At 39.0% G+C, this 20,311-nt stretch overlaps 2 protein-coding genes across 5 annotated transcripts; both read left to right on the top strand.

Annotated features, from left to right (window-relative positions):
• Window positions 1-1,671: 1,671 nt before the first annotated feature.
• On the top strand, window positions 1,672-4,741 carry LOC133982142 (muscarinic acetylcholine receptor M2-like). Its single transcript, XM_062421073.1, has 3 exons — window positions 1,672-1,842; window positions 2,067-2,936; window positions 4,430-4,741. The coding sequence occupies exons 1-3, from the start codon at window positions 1,672-1,674 to the stop codon at window positions 4,739-4,741; spliced, it is 1,353 nt and encodes a 450-aa protein (XP_062277057.1).
• A 1,177-nt stretch (window positions 4,742-5,918) lies between these two features.
• Window positions 5,919-19,218, top strand: LOC133981488 (putative adenosylhomocysteinase 3). Of its 4 annotated transcripts, XM_062420205.1 has the most exons (17): window positions 5,919-5,944; window positions 8,220-8,534; window positions 12,531-12,642; window positions 13,165-13,302; window positions 13,535-13,635; window positions 13,788-13,890; window positions 13,993-14,087; window positions 14,756-14,862; window positions 14,952-15,068; window positions 15,148-15,211; window positions 15,945-16,033; window positions 16,135-16,205; window positions 16,314-16,408; window positions 16,545-16,643; window positions 18,725-18,793; window positions 18,925-19,003; window positions 19,094-19,218. In XM_062420205.1, the coding sequence occupies exons 2-17, from the start codon at window positions 8,271-8,273 to the stop codon at window positions 19,216-19,218; spliced, it is 1,728 nt and encodes a 575-aa protein (XP_062276189.1). In that variant the 5' UTR covers window positions 5,919-5,944; window positions 8,220-8,270. The 4 variants fall into 4 exon arrangements, with proteins under 4 accessions (XP_062276189.1, XP_062276192.1, XP_062276191.1 ...); XM_062420208.1 differs by lacking the exons at window positions 5,919-5,944; window positions 8,220-8,534 and adding an exon at window positions 9,579-9,599 and having other exon boundaries at window positions 12,531-12,646; window positions 13,172-13,302; XM_062420207.1 differs by lacking the exons at window positions 5,919-5,944; window positions 8,220-8,534 and adding an exon at window positions 9,579-9,599 and having other exon boundaries at window positions 12,531-12,654.
• The last annotated feature ends 1,093 nt before the right edge of the window (window positions 19,219-20,311 follow it).

The raw sequence follows: 20,311 nt of genomic DNA, 5'->3' as shown, positions 1-20,311 counted from the left end.
ACACACACACACACACACACACACACACACACACACACACACACACACACACACACACACACACACACACACACACACACACACACACACACACACACACACACACACACACACTTTGTCATGTGCAACAGAAAAGCACCAGAATGGGTCTTTGATGAGTAAGTGATAGAGTTAGAGATGCTGTAATGAAGTTTCAACTGGCTGTAAGAGCAGGAAGGAAACATCTCTCAGGTACAGTATGATGTTATCATGTGGCCTAATGGAGTCACTTACAGGGTTTTACCAGTGCACACTGACCCTCATGGTCCCATCTAAGTGTCTTTACATTGATTTTCTGATCAGAATACATTGTTATCACATTGTTATACTGTGTATATTTGCAGGCCTGTTCCTGATGTTTCCTGATTTTTAATTTCATATAGTAACTACTCCTCTTGTATGGTAATCATACTTTACCTTAATTATGGTGTTTTGCTGTCAGTTTTGCCTTTGGCCACTCTGACTACACAACATATTAGAAACACAACAGAACAGGTACTTTTGTATGCATATCATATATTGTTAACATCCAAAGCACCTAACAGCATCATGAGTGCCTGAATTTTTTTGCGTGGGCAGCCCCATTGGAAAACTGTCTGTACACGCAATGGACCTGTCTCTCATAACTCACAGAACAGACAGTTTCAGTGCCAAAAGAACAGTTTTTTAAATATTTGTATCTCACTCAGTAAACATAAATGATGGTCTGCAGGTAGCCTTAGAGAGCATGTCCTGTCTTGACATCAAAACCATGTCTCCTATTAAGGCTTATTTAGACATCTGTTTCGAAGAGCAAACACACAAGCCCGAGCGTGCACACACATGCATGCACACACATTTGGTAACACTCCAAATGACAATTTAATTTGAAAATGGCAGTACCTTTTTTACATCAAGGAAAGCAGAGCTGTTGTTAGAAAATGACAACTTGACATTTTTGAATTGGCTCTCACGTACAGATGAGATACTCTCAAAGGGCATTTTGTGACTTTCAAGGCCGGATGGGAAATTCAAACGAACTCTATTGAGGTGTAGGTAGCCTTGTTACATCACTGTGTTCAACCTGTCAGGTCAGATTTGATCAGCCTTATGACTTTCAGGTTAGTTAAGATATAGAAGGAGATAGTTGCTTGGCAAGGAAGCAATATAACTCAAACATAGATATAACTCAAACCAGTGCAGAATAGTTTAAATAGATGACTGCATTATTTAAAAATATATATTTATTTAAATAGCATCAGATACTATTTACAGTACTGGTATAAAGTTAACACAACTGTATTAACTCTGAACCAGCTGTAATGTGTAATTCCTGACAGGATGATGTGGGACACTGCTATATGTTTTAAACACAGCTGCTGGAGTCATTATTTGATCACCTGTCCATCGGTCACACCTGGGCCGAGCTGTAAGCTCAAAAACATTCAAACACCTGCCAACTGTTTACACGCTGAAAGTTACGCACAATTTTGCCTCTGTGACTACGCTGACAGGTGAATACACACAAACACACACATTCATACCACTTTAAAAAAATTAAAACAGTTGCTGTTTCTTTGTCTTTGGCAGACTTTGCACAAATGTGACTCGAGCTTGAAGCCTCTGTGAGAAGGACTTCCAAGAACAGACAGAATGGAGACTCCAAATTCATCTCACACCGCCAACACCAGCAGCATTGTCACCGCTGGCCTATTCTCTAAGAGCCTGTATACGACTCTGGAGATAGTGCTCATCATCCTGGTGGCTGGATCTCTGAGTCTGATCACTGTCATCGGAAACATCCTGGTCATGCTCTCTATAAAGGTTTGTATTTTCTTGTTTTGATCATAAATGATTAATGAATGTGATTTAAAATCCATCTCTGGACACCATGAAAGGAGCTCCCACAGTGAAGAAGAGAGATAGAGAACAAATACAGCATGTGCAACCCTGTGCAGAGTGGTAATCTAATAGAAATGAGAAAACACACATCACATCGTAGAAAAAGATTAGCATCTGACAGCCTGTTCCATGTTGTTTCTCTAAAGGTGAACAGGAACCTGCAGACCGTCAACAACTACTTCCTGTTCAGCCTGGCCTGTGCAGACCTCATTATCGGTGTCTGCTCCATGAACCTCTATACTGTCTACATTGTGATTGGCTACTGGCCCTTGGGAGCGGTAGTGTGTGACCTGTGGTTGGCTGTCGATTATGTTGTCAGCAACGCTTCCGTCATGAACCTGCTCATCATTAGTTTTGATCGCTACTTTTGTGTTACCAAACCTCTCAGTTACCCAGCACGCCGCAGCACCAAGATGGCAGGCTTGATGATCGCTGCAGCCTGGGTGTTGTCCTTCATCCTGTGGGCTCCAGCCATCTTGTTTTGGCAGTTCGTCGTAGGTGAGAGAACGGTGCCATCAGGTGAGTGCTACATCCAGTTCTTCTCCAACCCAGTGGTGACATTTGGCACAGCCATAGCAGCTTTTTACCTGCCAGTGGCCATCATGATCCACCTCTACTGGCGCATCTCCAAGGCCAGCCGCAGCCGCGTGAGAAGGAACAGCAGGAAGACTTCAGGTACCAGTTTGGGTGAAGGCCCATCTCACAGCCAGGAGGATGGGTGTGAGAGCCAGAACAACTGCATCACAACAAGACAGGAGCCTGGGGAGGATGGAGATGGGAAGGAAAAGGGAATGTTGCAGCAGCAAAATGGAAGTAGCCCATGCAAAGAAGAAAAAACAAACCAGGTTGATGCCATGGATGACAACATCCATGCTTCAACATCTAAGGACAATGAAGTCTCTACTTCATCACAGAAAGGATCAAATGACAGGAAAAAGACGAACCAAACACAGCCACCTTCCCCAGTGACCTCAGCTGCAGACAGACAGAGTCTGGTCACAAGGACACTGTTTAAGGTACATTTGTTTACCGTTAACAAGCAGAAATCTGCTTTAATCAATATTTTTAGATTTGGCAATGTCTGTCTCTCATTTGGTCCACCACTTTGGACCAAATTGGACTCTCAACAATGTTTCAATAAATATTGGATTTACTGCCATGAAAATCTCTAAGACTTTAGTGATGCCCTGAATTTTCCTCCAGCATCACCATGAGATTGACACTGATGGTTACCATATATGTGGACTGTTGATGGATTGTCATAAAATGGGAAATGTGTCCCTTAACTTTTAATCTTCATCAGGCCAAATGTCAACTTGTCCCAATACTTCGATTTATAATCAAATACCTGCAAAACTATTTAATTTTGGTGCTGAGTAGCAAATGTTAGCATGCTAACTACGATGGTGAGAGTCAAACATCAGCTTACTAGTATTGTCATTATGAGCATGCTAGCATGTTAACAAGCATGGACTCTTAGTCTTATACTAACATAAAGAATGAATTTAGAATTAAAAATAAAAAATAATTAAGAATGATCAAATGACGATGATGTTTATGAAAGGAGTCGCTCATAGTGATGAAACCACAGAAAATTATCAACCGACTCTGCTGCTCCCCTCAAATCTTACAGAGCATTTGAGCATCTTTAATTTCATTGTTTTGGTTTTACAGCCCTCAAGTTTAGTCTTTTGGTTCAGTCTCACCTCTTTCATACACACTAAAACGTAAAAAGACAAAGTAGCCAGTGAAGCTACAGCTAAAGAACCAGATATTTCCCTCAGCAGTTGGTGGACACCACAACAGAGTTCAAAGCAGAATAATGCTGCAATGTTGGAAAACTGTTATTCCAACTTTATGTTAATCAGCTTTTAAATTGTAATGTGAGAACAACATGGATGCCAAAAAGAATATGTGTTGTATTTTGTCAGAGACTCTGCGTTTCTGCACCAGTACATTCCCTAAAACAACTTAATTATTACTTTACCTGACTTGTTATCAGGGTAAATGCAAATAAATACCTTTTCTAACTAATCTAGGTCACTCATGGACAGCAATAAACTTAATACCTAATTACAAATAAGATGTGACCAAAAAAATTGTATGCACTACATGAATTAGTAAAACGTTTCTTGCCATCAACCAAATACTTTCATCGGCCATGTTTCTGCATATATGACGTCAACTATTGGCAAGTCGTTTACCAAAACTTTTATCAACTTTCCAAGCTGTTGGTTCGACTTGAGGGGGGTGTTCACATTCATTTTCACAGTCAAGAATTCATTTTAAGAATTATTGTGACACCACACGAATGACACATAAAAACTGGACTTACATCCATCAGGTTGCCAAGGAAAAAAATGATAATGCTAATTTTTTTCAGCTGGATTGGCAACTGTTTGCTAACGTATTAGCCATAACAACATTGGCCAAGAAAAAGAAAACAATTTATATTGTTTTAAAAAATATTAATTAAAAAACTAAATCAAAGACTATTTTCTATTTCCAGGTGACAAAGCAGACTGCTGTGGCAAGATGGAAAAAGAAAGGCCCATCTTCCAGGGAGAAAAAGGTGACACGCACCATCATGGCCATCCTGGTTGCTTTTGTTGCCACATGGACACCATACAATGTGATGGTCTTGATCAACACCTTCTGCTCCATTTGCATCCCAAATTCTCTCTGGACCATCGGTTACTGGCTCTGCTACATCAACAGCACCATCAACCCGGCCTGCTACGCCCTGTGCAATGCCACCTTCAAAAACACCTTCAAGCACCTGCTCCTGTGCCAGTACAAGAACATACGCACCGCACGATGAGGGTGCAAATATTGACTTATGTTTATGACTGAGTCCAAGTTAATGTGATGCAGTTTGTAAAATGCAATGACACAAATACTGGAATATAGAGCGTGTTCTTATTGTGCACTTAATTTATTTTTCAATGGTAGAATTTATCCACTTCCATTGAAAAAGAAAGTGTATGTTACATTTACAAGTGTACCATGAACTTAATTTTCAATGATTTAAAAAAAGACATGGAATTGTATTATAACTGTTCAGTCAATGCATTCTCGTGTGAATGTAGTATATTGTGAAAAGTACTTTTGATTGAGTGTGGACGTTGTCCTCTTTGCTCCTTCTATACAAGCTTGTGCAGTATGTTGTTTGTCGTGATTTAACGCTGCCAAACTGTAAAAGTTCTAACTTTGTCCTAAAATCAATTTGTCTTGAATAATATGCTGTAGAAAAAGACACTGTTATTGACATGTTATTGCATAAACCATAATGAGTGACACTGTGCTGTGAAACATGGAAAAACAGCCAAATGTAAAATCTGTCTGAATGAAACTGTCTCTTCAAATTGAATTAAGGCGAGAGAGAGTAAAAGGCTATTAACAGGTGTAATTTGGTTTGTGTGTGTGTGTGTGTGTGTGTGTGTGTGTGTGTGTGTGTGTGTGTGTGTGTGTGTGTGTGTGTGTGTGTGTGTGTGTGTGTGTGTGTGTGTGCAAATCAGTGTGTTTGTGTGGTGCATGCTTCCTCTCTGGTTGGATTAAACCAGTCTTTATTAAGCTGATGTGTTGTGCAATGATTCTAAATGTGATATCTGTCCATATCTTCCTCTCGTCCTTCGTATATTAAAATGTTTTCCTCAAAAACATTATAATAAAAGAGATAATGATAGAACATTATATTTAGTGCCATTTTTATTTGTCGCTCATGTGTGTACAGGATTAAACTGGTTAGTTTACAGAGTAAGTGCATTGAGGCTGATTCATAAGACTGAGCTGGACTTTTGCCCATTTCCTATTACTGCTGCCTTATGAGGAACTGCAAACTGCAGTGACAGATGGGACACCCAGAGGAGCAGATCAGCATGACAGTTTAAAAAAACCCCAAGAAAACAGGGTTGCAGTTTGTGCAAGAAACACTGTCGAAAATGAGGAGAATGAGGAAATCCTTACCCTGCTCAATCTGACTCTGATGAATTAAAAATGGTTGACAAAGGCGTAATGTGTGCTGGTAACTGAGCAGCAGCTTGAAAAACACTTCCTGCAGAGTGTAGATGATGGTAAAGGTGTGACAAATGTGTTAATCTTGTACCAAAACTATCTGTCTTTACAGCTAACAGGACACAACAGGAACTTAAATGATCACAAGCATTGCTACCCAACTTCTTTCTGGTTGAGTTTCCTCACTACTGTTGTCCTTCTGATAACAATAATAAGGATGCCATTTGATGCCAATAAGGATGTCATTTAAATGAACAACTGTTTTTTAAAATGTATGTATATGCATACGACTTGAACTTGAACTTTGAACTATAGATGTTCTGTGATAAAAAAAAACAACTTGGTAGTAGAAGAAAATAAGAACTACTGCGAGGAAAAACAGCAAAAGCAGGCTGGTTTCCTGGCTATAACAACACATACAAAAAGAACCTTTGTGGACACCCCAGTGGGTACTAACAGGAACATTTTTATACCTCTCCTAATGTAACACCCCAGTCTGAAATTCCTTCACTGAATAGAAATGAGAAACAGAGAAAGATTTGGCAGGAGGGGGAGGATTGGATGCAGCATTGCTCTCTCTCTCCCACTGCTCCTCCCTCAGGTCTGAGTCATAAAACTCTCCTGCTTCCTGTCAAGACACAGAAACAGACCAGAAGGAACCAAACTAAAATCTTCACACTGAGCAAAGAAAAGACAGAAGGTTTCTCTGTTTTAGCTGTGGGAAAAGTCCTCTGGACCCTGTGGACCTGTGTTGCCCTCTAGTGGTAGAGCCAAAATGTCTCATGCTTCTGCACCTGAAAGTTCAGTGGCAGAAGCCTGACAATTATTACTATTCCCATTTTGTTGCAACATGCACTTGTGAAACATTTAATTTGTAAAGACTGTGAAAGAAAACAAACTTCTCTAAAATGGTAGACTAGAAAAGATACACGACCACAGCACTAACAACTAATACTTTCTTTAAAACAACACATCCAAGTTATTAGTGGCTCGTATCAAAGAACTAAGATCTACTAAGAACACACAGATTTTACATAAAATGTACTTCAGATTCAAAAAAGGTAATAACCTAAATTACACAATGCTCCTATTTATACTTTTTGTACTAATTCTCACGACATCCGGAATTAAAACCAGTTTCCACAGAGAACACATTTGAGGTAAAACTGCATGTTAACTTCCAACAGATTCGATTTTCTGTTTTTAATTGATAAAGTAAAATGTAAAGTCTTCCTGGTTCCTCATACCTGAAGCAGCAGTATTTTAGAGCAGTTCAAGTCAAATGGGAAGATACTGTATTTGTGCACAGTAGACAGGACGTGGGACAGAGATGCACTTAAATCTTAATGAGGATTTTTTGTGTTTTCCAAAATTGTTTGGATTTGTATGGAGACTAATTCTAAATGGCTGACGGATTCTTTAGTTTGCAATAATTGATACTAATAGATGTTTATGTTGTTGTGTTTTGCACCTCCGGGCAGCACACACTATGCCTGTCAGTCGCTCGGAGAGAGAAAAAGAGGCAGCTCAAATGAAATACAGTAATCATATCTGCCTGTTTCTGCACTTGCTACAACTTGCCAGTAAAGCTGTCAGATATTTACCTTTTATGACTTCCTGTAAACTAAAATTGACGCTTCAGTTTCAGCACAACACTATATAAAGTGGTTTGTGTGGTTTCCTGCAGCAGAAATAACACCCTCCACTGATGACGGTTTAGTTCTGCGTTGGTACAGTTCTCGTCTTTCAGGCATAAAGGGAAGTGGTTGGTCACCACGGGGCCACTATTGATAAGGGTGTTGTATAATGTAAACACGTCAGGATGCCTGCTTGTTTATAATGTAACTGTCTGTTTGCATTGCACTCGTCGTGTCGTCGCAGTCATGGTAAACTGACTCTGTGTTATCAAAGACAACACAAAAACAAGAAGCATCTTAGCATGTCTAAATGTCTGAACACCTGAATGAAATAAGTAATGTAAGTAAAAGTTTCTTTTAGCATAAACAGAAAAGCACATCAAAACACAGCATCCACCTACAGTCTGTGGCAGTTTAATAGAAATAAGTTATATTCCTACATTTCCTAATTATATTTTCTCTGTGGCAGACAGCCGAGGTCACTTCAGTGTTTACCCTGTACACACTGCATCCAGAGCTAATTATCCACTTTACGTTTAGTCAAACTAACCCAAGAGCTGCTTCTGTTTAGAGTAAACATGCTCCTTGCAGGAGGTAATATCACATGCATGTGGGCATGGCTGAGCTATTCCCTGGTCTTGCTGTTAGATCACCTGAGCAGGAATTGGATCCACTTCATCAGCAGCTGCCGGTGGAGTCATGGCAGAGGAGAAAGAGCAGATGAGAGCCTCCTGTGAATACCTGACACTAACTGATGAGTATCCTCCACCACACACAGAGTTGGATGGACCTGCCACAGAGGAGAACAGCAAATATCAGGAGGTAAAATGCAGCCCAAACGTACTGCAGATGCTAAAGGCAGCGGAGAGCAGATGTACACCTCAAAGTCAGGACAAAGAGGGGGAAGAGATGACAGAAGACGGGAAAGGAGAGCTTGTCACTGAAGCTCTGAAGACTGACATGGTGAGCACAGACGACTCTTTACTACTTGACTTTGACTGAGTTTGTAATTCCTTTCTAGATCAAGACATTGTATAGGACATGCATCTGCAGGAAGCGTGAATCTGCATTAATTTAGGCTGTTAATGATTTTAGTTGCAACATGCAGGCCTCTATGAATGTTTCACCAGCACACCCACACATACGTTATGCTCATTTTGTCCTTCTGAGAAGATATTAACAGACTTGATGCCAACAATTTATATTACACCTACAAAAAGTTAGAGGACTTGTAAAAGATCTAAAAAAGATGGTAAAATATAATTCTTTGGCCACTATGTTTGATTTGCGTAGGTCGAGCTTCCGAAACACTCACACTACTTTTCCCATAATGTAACCTGATAATGTCCTATATTAGATCTTTCCTGCTTAGTACATGTTCATGTCTTTAAACTCAGAATTTGACTTCTCAGGACTTTTAGTACTTTCAGTACCACTCAGCCAGACCTCTAGTAGCCCTGCAGAGCTGCTTTAGTCATTTAGCAGACAGACAACAAAGAGTCATTCTGCTCTATTGTCTGATTTATTTGAAGAAACCAAAGCTGCCTTCTGTGTCCTTGAATTCAACTAAGGCTTGTGTTTTTTCACTTGGCTGGTTCTTCTGTTCTGTAGCTACTGCCCTCTTCTTTCTCTCAATAACAAACGTCTTTCTGCTCTCTATTTAATACATAGCCTGAGAGCAGAGTGCGTTTTGCTGTATGTACTTATATTCATCTGTGGCCTCAAGTAACACTCAACTGAGCTTCTCTCTCCTTTACAGCTCATGTTCTCCTCGTCATCTTTAACTTGTTCCTCCGCTATATTTTCCCAGAGTTCCCTGCTGTTAGCCTCACAAAGATCACTTTTCTTGCCCTCTATCCTCTCTCCACCTGTCACCTGTGCCTGCTGGGCGAGGGTGTGGCTTAAAGCATCACTCTGGGAACTCTGTAACCAATCTGCAGTCTGACACCATCAGCTTGCAGCTCTGCAGGTCTCTTTGCGTGGTCGCTGTTAGAGTGCTCTGCCAGCATGAAGAAAGTATACAGTCTAGTGAACACAACTAAAGCCAAGGACCAGGAGGCAGTGCAGTCCATCTGCATCAAGGTATCATTGTTTTAGAGGCACTGTTGTTCTCTTGATGTGAATGAGGTTTTGGAGTTTGCTTTTAGAGGGCAGAAAGTCAAATATTCAGTGGAATTACTGGTACAAAGCTGTTTTAATAGGAATATGCAAATCATCCTTTTTGAACCTCTAAAACTATGAATTTCCTTGACTTCTGGGTTTAATTGACTCTAAATGCTAAGAAGAAATGACAAAAAAGTTGTTTAGAAATTCACACTTTCTCAGGCCATAAATTATTGGCTTTCTTTGTACTTACACAGTAACTGCTGGCTTGAATTCAAACTGATATGGTTATGTCATTAAGTTAATGTTCACCCTTGTCCAAGTAACTCCAAGTTTAATGACGTTTTGTGTTAAAGATTAAGCAGCTGCTTGAGTAAGTGCAATGAAATACATGCTGGATTCACGCAATTGTGTTCAAGTGATCATTACTTAATGATTCTTGGATTCCTGCGAAGAAAAGAGGATCACAAAAAATGTATTTATGTGAAATGTGTTAAAATATGCTAATGGTAATTGGTTAGAAATCGTTTTATCGACCTCAGTGTATCACCCTGTCTAAAGGTCACAAAAGTCTCAAAGTGAACAATGACGCAACTGTTTCTGTAGTTTGTGAGTACTTTGTGTGTCTGTTGAAATGTTCTTGTTTTGTTTCTTTGTCTTTATCAGATAGTTAACAGCTAAGTGATAACATGAACTGAGAGAACAAAAAGATGACATGCAACAAAGGTCTTGGACAATGCTTGTTACATGGTTGGCATCTTAAACCTTTAGGCCAACAGGAAACCTATTTATGATGTCATATAATAAAAAAAAAACCCAAAACAAATTAAATCAGAGCAGTTTGGTCAGAAACCCCTGCAGGCATGCTTGTTGAAAACCTTCATAAGCATCTCAGGTTTAATTGCTCCTAATAAGGAAGTGAGAGCTCAATTTGAGTGGCAGCACCACATGAAAGATGCTGCACTTAATCCTTCCTGGTCATGATGCCTTCCTTCTCTTACTTCACTTATGCATCTTTAATAAATGTCATTAGTTAAAGGCATTAGACGTGAATGTGGAGTCTTATATGTTATCCATATAGATACACAGTAATGGCTGTGTACAATATAAGAAGCAATCCGCATGCAGCTGCGTGATTTACAATAGTGAGAGGCAGATTATAATGCCATTATAATCATTATATGGGGTTTTTCAATCATAATACAGAGTTTCAGATTTAACACCTTATACCCAGATTGAGTCCCAGATTATTTCTGAAATAATTGAAATTGTCACTGGCAATCATAGTTTGACTTTATTCTTCAGTCTGGCATGGATGTGATGAAAAGTCACTTCAGGATTTTTCACTCATACCTTGTTGATAATAGACAGGGTCACCTCATTATCCAGATATTTGTTTGCATGTCACCGAGACCTAACTTCTTATTTTTATAATTCTGAATTATTTGGATTCAACTATTCTGCACAAAATGTAAATTTCACAGCAAATGCAAAGACTGTAGTGCAAACATTTCAATTTTTTGCCTTTTTTAAACAAAAATCATGTGTATGGTTCTGACCTGATGCGCACAAATTTTAGTATTTATGCTTTATTTTTTTTAGCACAAGGAGTGAAAATCATGTTTCTCTCTTTTTATTTGTTTGCATTTCAGATTAATGGGAGATTATCCATAAAAAAAATTGTATATAATCATTCGGGGTCTTTGAATAGAAATGATAGAATAGTACTTTTCTCCTTTTGGCCTCTTTCATCTGAACCAACAGTCAGTCTGACTTTCTTTTAAAGTGACAAAAAGCTCAAGATGCCATTTTGTAGAGGTCACAGTGTGACATGGAGTGACATAGAGTACTTACAGTACACTGCTTGAAGGGATACTCCAGTGATTTATTATTTAAATAAACATTTTTGTAACACAGGCTTTCTGTTAAAAAATTAAAAGTTAAGGCCAAAATAACCCTGATGATGTTTTGATGATGTTATTTTCCCCCCAGAGACACAAAAGACATTATACAATATGCTCATGTGTTCTCATACTCCGTGTATGTGTGTGTGTGTGTGTGTGCAGATCTGAATGTATATTTGTATAAGACTATAATAATGCTGAGTATGCTGATCCTTTCTGAAAGCAGAGCAACCAGCTTAACTATGTAATTATCCCATCAAACCTGCAAACACTGATATGTTTCTGTTGTTTTTCTGTGTTTTTTTTGTTTTTGTTTTTAATACGTATGTTTTTATTGGGTTTTAAGCTCTGAATGCAAAAGCATGAGCACACATACAATATAGCACTGAACAATTCAACACTGAACAAATACAAAAATAGTTGATATTCCAGTTATATGCTAACAGTAAAGTTGGATATGTTCCTATTTTTGTGGCATTGTGTGACTAGCGTGGGGTGGGGTGCCTGGGTTGTTGTGTGCGTGCATCCATACACGTAGGTTAAAAAGAAAGAAAGAAAGAAAAACATCAAAATTCCCACAATAGAAACAGCAGATTGTAGTAGGAGGGAATAAGCCCCACAGTAAGCCTCCAGTCATTTTTTTTTTTGAGCTGGACATGAAGCTTGAGGCTCAGGCAGCAGAGGTAGAGTGAGCAGCCAGGGAGCAGACATGGCCAAGTGGGATTCCTGTGGCAGCAGCCCAGCCTTCAAACAGCCACACTGGATGGTGAGACAGCAGCAGACAGATGAGAGCAGTGAAATGGTGAAATTAAGAAAATCCATGTGAAGTGTGGTACTCGTGCAATTTTGTAAACTGTTTTAAGCATTGAGGTGTTCAGTTGCTCCACCTGTGACCTACAGCTGACACTTTGTGCCTTTTTCAGTCTAACTCTGTTTGTTTTATGTGTTTCAGCAACTACAGCTGACTGACCAGAAACAAGAATTCAACAAACGTCCCATCAAGGCAGGTCACCGCTCACTGTCTCAGTCCATCTCACAGTCATCTACAGACAGCTACAGTTCAGGTAAGCAAACAAGTAAACACACAAATACACACACACACACACACACGCGCACACACACGCACACACACACACACACGTTCTTAAGCTTGGTCACATGTCTTTGATATATAAATGGATCCTGATTCTGATCCCAGCAGCACGAGAACTACAGGCCCCAAGGATTAGCCTGGCTGCTTTCTCCTTCAGCTAAACCTTCATTAAAAGGAAAAAGTCTTCTGAAGAATTAAGTCTCTTTAATTTGGTCCTAATCGGCTCTGTGAGCCTTTCTCAAACATGTCAATCACTGCCGCGGTTTATTCAGACTTCAAAGATTCAGAGAAAAGAGTCACCTAGCTGGAGTCTGATTCTGAATACTGCATTACAAACAACAACTACGGCTGGAAACTTGAGCCACTTCACACTATACAAGCAATCCAACAAATCACGTGTGTCTGTATTAATCTGTAAAGCATGTTTGATTTTTGACATTACATCATATCAGCTGATCATATTTATACATTAAACCTGATTTCTGTGCTGCAGTGTGTAGTGACAGCTCTGAGGATGGGTCCTCTCCCAGAGACAAGCTTCAGAAGACCTCCAAGGGCTCTTCTGACTTTTGCATCAAAAACATCAAACATGCTGATTTCGGACGCAGAGAAATCCAAATCGCAGAGCAAGGTGAGGACAGACTCTGTAAACCACTATTTAGGTATTCACGAAATATACAAAATAACTATTCATACAGCAACCATCGAAGAAGAGAAGAGAAGAGAAGAGAAGAGAAGAGAAGAGAAGTGAAGTGACAACCAAGAAGAGGAGATAAAAATAAGAATATGAAGACATAATATGTGTGCAATCATGATGTCCTTCTCAAATTGAAAGTGATTCGGTCACCATCTGTGATATTTAGAAATGCCAGCGCTTATGGTCCTGAGGAAAAGAGCAGGAGGGGAGAAGCCTCTGGCTGGAGCTAAAGTTGTGGGCTGCACACACATCACTGCACAGACAGCAGTGAGTTTAACACACACACATACACACACAGAGACACACAGACACTGAACAATTCATGTTCATGTATTTGTTATTATACTATATTTTCTCATAATGCATCATTAGTCACTTTGCATCAGACATACTCTCAGTGTGTTAGTGGTCTCTTGCAGGTGCTGATTGAGACTCTGTCTGCATTGGGGGCTCAGTGTCGCTGGGCGGCCTGTAACATCTTCTCCACTCAGAACACTGTGGCTGCAGCTCTGGTTGAAGCAGGTACGACTGTCTGTGGCGCCTCCACCTGGCTCATTTTTTTTTCTTCATACTTCCTGACTTTGTCTTTAGATCAGTTGGTCTTTACCCCTCATTCCCTCTCAGGCACTCCAGTGTTTGCGTGGCGGGGAGAGTCAGAGGAAGACTTCTGGTGGTGTATTGAGCGATGTATCGGAACTGATTCCTGGCAACCCAACATGGTACTGTGACCAGACCCCGACTAGTTATCTGTCACAGGGAGAAAGACAGTTTAGTCAAGATCAAAATTAAAATTCACCCAAAGGTTAAAATATGCAGATATTCTAATTGTAGTATAGACACAATACATTTTTGTATCCCTAAAAATGTATATTTTTGACTAATTAGTACAAAAATTCTATTATTTCTCAGTTTTAGATCTTTTTTGGAATTATATTTTATCATGTTTAAAGATTTTTTAGCTAAAGTGAATGTTTTAGTCACTTTTTCTTACTTTACTGTGTATACAAAGTTCACATGGTCCAGTTAACATCGGACAAAAACTGTAATGTGACTTTCTGTACAAATAAATATGAATTTCCTGTCATTTCGTTGAAATCTGTAGTAAAACTAAATGTTTAGTCTGTGGACTTAAGTACTTAACAATAAGTTATTGTTAATTTTTTTGATGTAACATTTTGATGGTTTGAGCTCCAAAAACCAAGTAATAAAGTCACAGACCATATCACCAAAGTTCAGACGGAAGCTATCTGTATAGAATAAGTTTTCCTGCATTTTGGTGAACTATGCCTTTAACGATTTTCCCAGTTCAGTGTGTTTAACAACCAAAGTTTTAAGGGCTATGTTGATGGAGAGCCATAAACCTCTTTGTTTTTTTCTCTCTCGTCAGATTCTGGACGATGGTGGTGACCTGACCCACTGGATCTATAAGAAGTACCCGAGCCGGTTCAAGAAGATCAAAGGCATCGTGGAGGAAAGTGTTACAGGAGTCTATCGGTCAGTTTTACACAAAGCTTGAATGATCTTCCATGAGTTCATAAAATCATTGTCCAGACTACACAAACGGTTCTCTACTTGTATTTCAGGTTGTACCAGCTGTCAAAAGCAGGCCGGCTATGTGTTCCTGCTATGAACGTTAATGACTCAGTGACCAAGCAGAAGTTTGACAACCTGTACTGCTGCAAAGAGTCCATACTGGATGGGTAATGAATCATGTTGTGAAGATGAACAGGTGAAAACACTGGAGATCAATGACCTGACTGTGTTGAACTCTACTTTCAGGCTGAAGCGAACCACTGATGTTATGTTTGGTGGAAAACAGGTGGCAGTGTGTGGATATGGTGAGGTCAGTAAAAAAAATAGTGTATCCAGTCCCACTGTCCAATATATGTGCAATATATGTGAGCAAGCCTGTTTTCACACTTCTGTGTTCTTTCTGTCGTTTGAATGTTTGAGATTTTAGACAATGTGCTCACCACTGTGTTTGAGAAAGATTTGCATTTTAATGTGACAATAACCCCCTGGACAAAGCCAGGTCAATGAAGAAATGGTTTTGGTCTACAAGAACTAGACTGTCCTGCATAGAGTCCTGACTTCAACCCAATCTAACACCTCTGGGATTATTTCAAACACCAACTGCAATTATCGCCAAACCTCAGTAAAGCTCTTTTAACCGAACTGGAGCAAATCCCTGCAGCTGGTTTGCAAAATTGCATGGAAAGTCTTCCAAGGAGACTAGAGGCTGTTACAGCAGCACATTAAAGCCTGTGATAATCCAGTGGTGGAAAGTAACTAAGTACATTTACTCGAGTAAAGTACTTTACTATAGTTTTGAGCTACCTCCAGTTTCTGTTTCAATTTCAATGATGTAATAACTATTTCCACCGCTATTTTAAAATACTGCATGAGTGTAATGTTTTGCTGTGAAAGGTCTCATGCTTTTTGGGTGTCTGCATGCTTTTGGTCATATAGTGTATGCCTTAACTTTAAAAGCAAACAAATGTCAAATTTTTGCTTTACAGACTTTCAGTGTGTCACTTTGTGTGAAACTCCACCAACTACTTTTCCTCCGTTTGCAGGTTGGCAAAGGCTGCTGTGCTGCCCTGAAGGCATTGGGCGCTATTGTGTACGTCACAGAGGTGGATCCCATTTGTGCCCTTCAGGCAAGGTATGAACAGACGGAGCTTTTATCAGCACAGATGTGGAGTGTGGTTGTCCCCTCGTAACACAATGTCATGTAATATTTGTCTCATCCTCTACTCCTCTCAGCATGGACGGCTTCAGAGTGATCAAACTGAGTGAAGTGGTCAGACAGGTAGACATGGTCATCACCTGCACTGGTATCTGCTGTTCTCTAACAAGCCATACTATAATACTGTTATTAACACAGTTCAGTTACCTTTCTAACACAGTATTAATGTTATACGTCACGTCTGTTTTATCTGCAGGCAATAAAAACGTGGTTGGGAGGGAACATCTGGACAGAATGAAGAATGGTTGCATCGTCTGCAACATGGGACACTCCAACACAGAGATAGACCTGGTGTGAACAGTGTGTGTGTGTGTGTGTGTGTGTGTGTGTGTGTGTGTGTGTGTGTGTGTGTGTGTGTGTGTGTGTCTATGCATGTTTTTATGTGTGTGCAGGCCGGTGTGTGTAAAATGATGGCTCTGTTTCTCAGGCAAGTCTGCGGGCTGGTGAGCTGAGGTGGGAGCGTGTGAGGTCTCAGGTGGACCATGTTATATGGCCTGATGGCAAGAGAATAGTCCTGCTGGCTGAGGTGATGATACTGTTGTTATTATTATTATTATTATTATTATTATTATTATTATATACGAGCATCAAAGGATAATGCACCAAAACTAAACACATTTATGGTCAAATATAGCCCCACAGTGAGCTCTGAACTGAGGTCTTGGTCATACTGAAGAGGCTCATGCTAATAAATTGCTTTTCGCACGCCATCACATCTATTACACACACAAAACACTTAAATCACTTGATACAAAATGTTGATTTAGAATATTTAACTTCAAGTAAAAGCATGCATCTAATTTTTATTTATCATCATGCATATTAAAAGCAGATGAACCCCAAGTATTTGGACTAGTACATGGTACCTCATCACTTAAATTGGAAGCGCATTAACAAGCGTTTTTAATGGCCCGTGTGAAGAAGAAGAATAATTAAAGTGTGCAAAATCTCTTTCAGTGTTCATTTGTGCACCTGACTACTGATTGAGGAAAGAACCTGTCCTTTACCTACTAAATTGAAAGAGAAACAGTTACCTGGACTAAAAAATCAATAACACCAATTTTTTTTTTCTTAAAAAAAATAAATAAATAACTGTCTGTATTGAATGTAGACATTATTATTATAAGTGATATTTGTCTGATGAATGAGGTTAAAGCTTTATCTAAAAGTATGCACAACATGTGTAGGCATCACTAGAATTTAAATGCTCTGAATGAAATGTATTTTTGATAGCATTTTTCCTGGGTTTTTTTTGCCAAATTTGGTAAAATGATTTGGTTGCAGGTTCAGTTTCTTAATTCAACAATGTACACTAGACTTATTGCCTGTAAAATTAGTAATTGCCTGCAGTCTATTAGCACACAGCAGAGCTAACACACCACTAAAAAACAGTGCAATAGTCTTTTCTCATGAAACACACTATGCCGCCCATTGATTGGATGCGAGACTCCTGTTCTTTTCACTGATGTTTATTCACACCGTAGAACTAAAAATACATTCAGACAAATAAAAAACAATATCAGTTATTACACAAATAGCATTAATTAGCACTGTAGCTAATACCTATAAAGAACAAATGTCATACTGACCACTTTAGCCTGCTTTCAATCAACGGCAGAGTCATACCCAGAGGCAATCTTCACGGTCAAAAAATATGTCTCTTCAAATAAACATGTTCAAAAATTTGCAGCAAAGACCACAAACTTGGAATGAAAATAAAAAGGATAAACAAACTAGCAAGGAAACACCACTGCTACATGTGCTCTCCAGTCTCTGTGTTAAAGCTTCTGGGTTTTTATCATTTCAAAATAAAAGCATGAATTTCAAAATAAAGTCAAAAAACGGCTGCAATTACACACACTTTGACATGTCACAGTGGGGAAAAGCACAGGTGTAAATAATTAAGTTATCGATGGTATTGTGTATGCTGGCTCAATGTCATGTCTGAGTGGGACACTTTAGTACAATAGAGCCATCATTAATGTCATTAGTAACACCTGTGTTCTGTGAAAAAAGTCTATCATGGATCCAACCAGGTTTAATGGCAGATGTGTTGCTATGGCCAAGTGCATTATGCCTACCAGAAAGTTGGGACAAGACACATGATTCAATAGGCTGATAAATGGTTTTATATGAACTTATTGATTCAGAGGTTTTGGTATGAAGCTGAAAGCAATAGTTTTTAAGTCAGGAGTTTTGGCTAGGTGGGGTTAAGCACTATAATGGTTTAGTTGTGGTTAGGTTGAGAATCTAACACAGATTTCCAGTCTTGCCTGTAACAACAGATACATATATAGCACACCTGTCCAGAATGTCTGTCAGAACAAAGCATTCAAAACTGTTTCACTGCACTGTTTTCCAGTGTTTTTGTTCCATATCTAACCATGTACATCTGATCCAAAATTAATCTCTTAATGCCGATTAACAACAGGAACAGATTTACCTGAACATCATTGTTAACGTATGTCGCCTTTAAATGGAACTGGTTGACAGGAGTAAAGATAGATGGTTATTTGAGGATTGTGTTTAACTATACTATACACATGGCAGTTTCTTTCAGTCTTTATAAGTGGCTGCTTTTACATTATTTTGGGTATTTTCTCTCAGGGCCGTTTGCTGAATCTGAGCTGCTCCACAGTGCCCTCATTCGTCCTCTCCATCACCGCTACAACTCAGGTGTAAAAATATGTTTTATCTTGTCCACGTCAGAGATTTAGCCAGCAGCATCTTATTCATTATTTTTCAAAAGTTTCACAGAGGAAGTGTCAGTAGTTATGTCACGCATGAGGCTGACCTTTGTGTTTCAGGCGTTGGCTCTCATAGAGCTGTACAATGCTCCAGAGGGACGATACAAACAGGATGTCTACCTGCTGCCAAAGAAGATGGGCACGTCCTCAGCTTTTATACCATAAAAATGGTTACATTTGATTATTTATATAGTATAAAACAATACATAAAATTTGCATACATTTTCAGATGAATATGTGGCCAGTCTCCACCTGCCTGCGTTTGATGCTCACCTCACAGAGATGACAGATGGACAGGCCAAGTATCTAGGCATCAGCAAACACGGGCCGTTCAAACCCACCTACTACAGGTAAAGACAAGTACACTGTTTATCATACACAATTTAAAAAAAAAAAACACATATACACATGTATTTTATTTCTTGTATCTAACAAAAGTGATTTTCAAATAGGTATTGACCCTCAGGACATGAAGTGGAGAGACAGACACTCTTCCTGTTGAGGACGTTGATGTTCGGAAACCTCTTACATTCCTGCAGATTGAGCAATGACGCCCTCTCCAGTCTGAATCTTACTGACACTGAATAATGTGTGGAGACCTTTTTACTGCTGTTCACTGATTTTTCTGTCTGTGTTACACTGTTCCTGGTAACAAATGTACACATTTTCTAGACTGTGATCACTGAATTTCTGTGGAAGACTGAAATAATTTAATAATTTAATATCAACTATATCATTTATGAATTAGAACTGGTAGACAGACTCAGGACTTCTTCAGATGAAAATCTGCTGGTTATCAGTAAGAGAGAAACACAGTATAAGAAAGTGTTTGATACCTCATGTTCAATAACTCTTTAAAATGAACTTAATATTGACTTGAGTCTCCTGACAGTATTTAAACTCTATTATAAATGTGCTGACAATCAAATATTTGGTAATTAACATATGATCACAGGTAGTAGATAGACAAACTTGACATGATCAATTTTTAAGTCAACAGTCCACTCTCACAATAAATTAAATCCAAATTTAAAATGTTTTACCGAGTTAATACTGTATAAAGATAATTTGTGTTATTGCAAACATTAGAAATTATAATAAAGGCTCAGTTTTTCTCTTTCTCAAAGGTTTTCTCATAATTTCAGTACAACAAAAACAGAGCAACGCAGCAAAAGTTCATTTGTGTGGCATAAAGCCAACTCAAAGTGCTTTGCATAAAGCATTAAAACTAAGAACAAGAAAGGCAGCATGAATCATTAAAACAAATGAAACGAAGGAGGTATGAATTAAAACTTCTCAGTCAAAGAAACTGCATTTGTTTTAGTTTGCATGGTGACAGAAACAAACCTAAATGATCTGCACTCACACTCATCAGTCTACAACCACACAACCCTGCAAAGACTTTTAAAAGATTGTATCTCTAGTTTGCAGACATACAATGACTACA

Source organism: Scomber scombrus, chromosome 6 (assembly GCF_963691925.1).
Source record: "Scomber scombrus chromosome 6, fScoSco1.1, whole genome shotgun sequence".
Lineage (NCBI taxonomy): Eukaryota > Metazoa > Chordata > Actinopteri > Scombriformes > Scombridae > Scomber > Scomber scombrus.
Note: the sequence above shows the minus strand (reverse complement) of the source record. Positions and strands in the feature narration are given on the sequence as shown.

Coding starts and splice junctions, on each gene's coding strand:
- LOC133982142 (XM_062421073.1), top strand. CDS start 1,672: ATGGAGACTCCAAATTCATCTCACACCGCCAACACCAGCAGCATTGTC. Junction 1,843..2,066: donor TGGTCATGCTCTCTATAAAG/GTTTGTATTTTC, acceptor GTTTCTCTAAAG/GTGAACAGGAACCTGCAGAC. Junction 2,937..4,429: donor TCACAAGGACACTGTTTAAG/GTACATTTGTTT, acceptor TTCTATTTCCAG/GTGACAAAGCAGACTGCTGT.
- LOC133981488 (XM_062420205.1), top strand. CDS start 8,271: ATGGCAGAGGAGAAAGAGCAGATGAGAGCCTCCTGTGAATACCTGACA. Junction 12,643..13,164: donor TACAGACAGCTACAGTTCAG/GTAAGCAAACAA, acceptor TCTGTGCTGCAG/TGTGTAGTGACAGCTCTGAG. Junction 13,303..13,534: donor AATCCAAATCGCAGAGCAAG/GTGAGGACAGAC, acceptor TGTGATATTTAG/AAATGCCAGCGCTTATGGTC.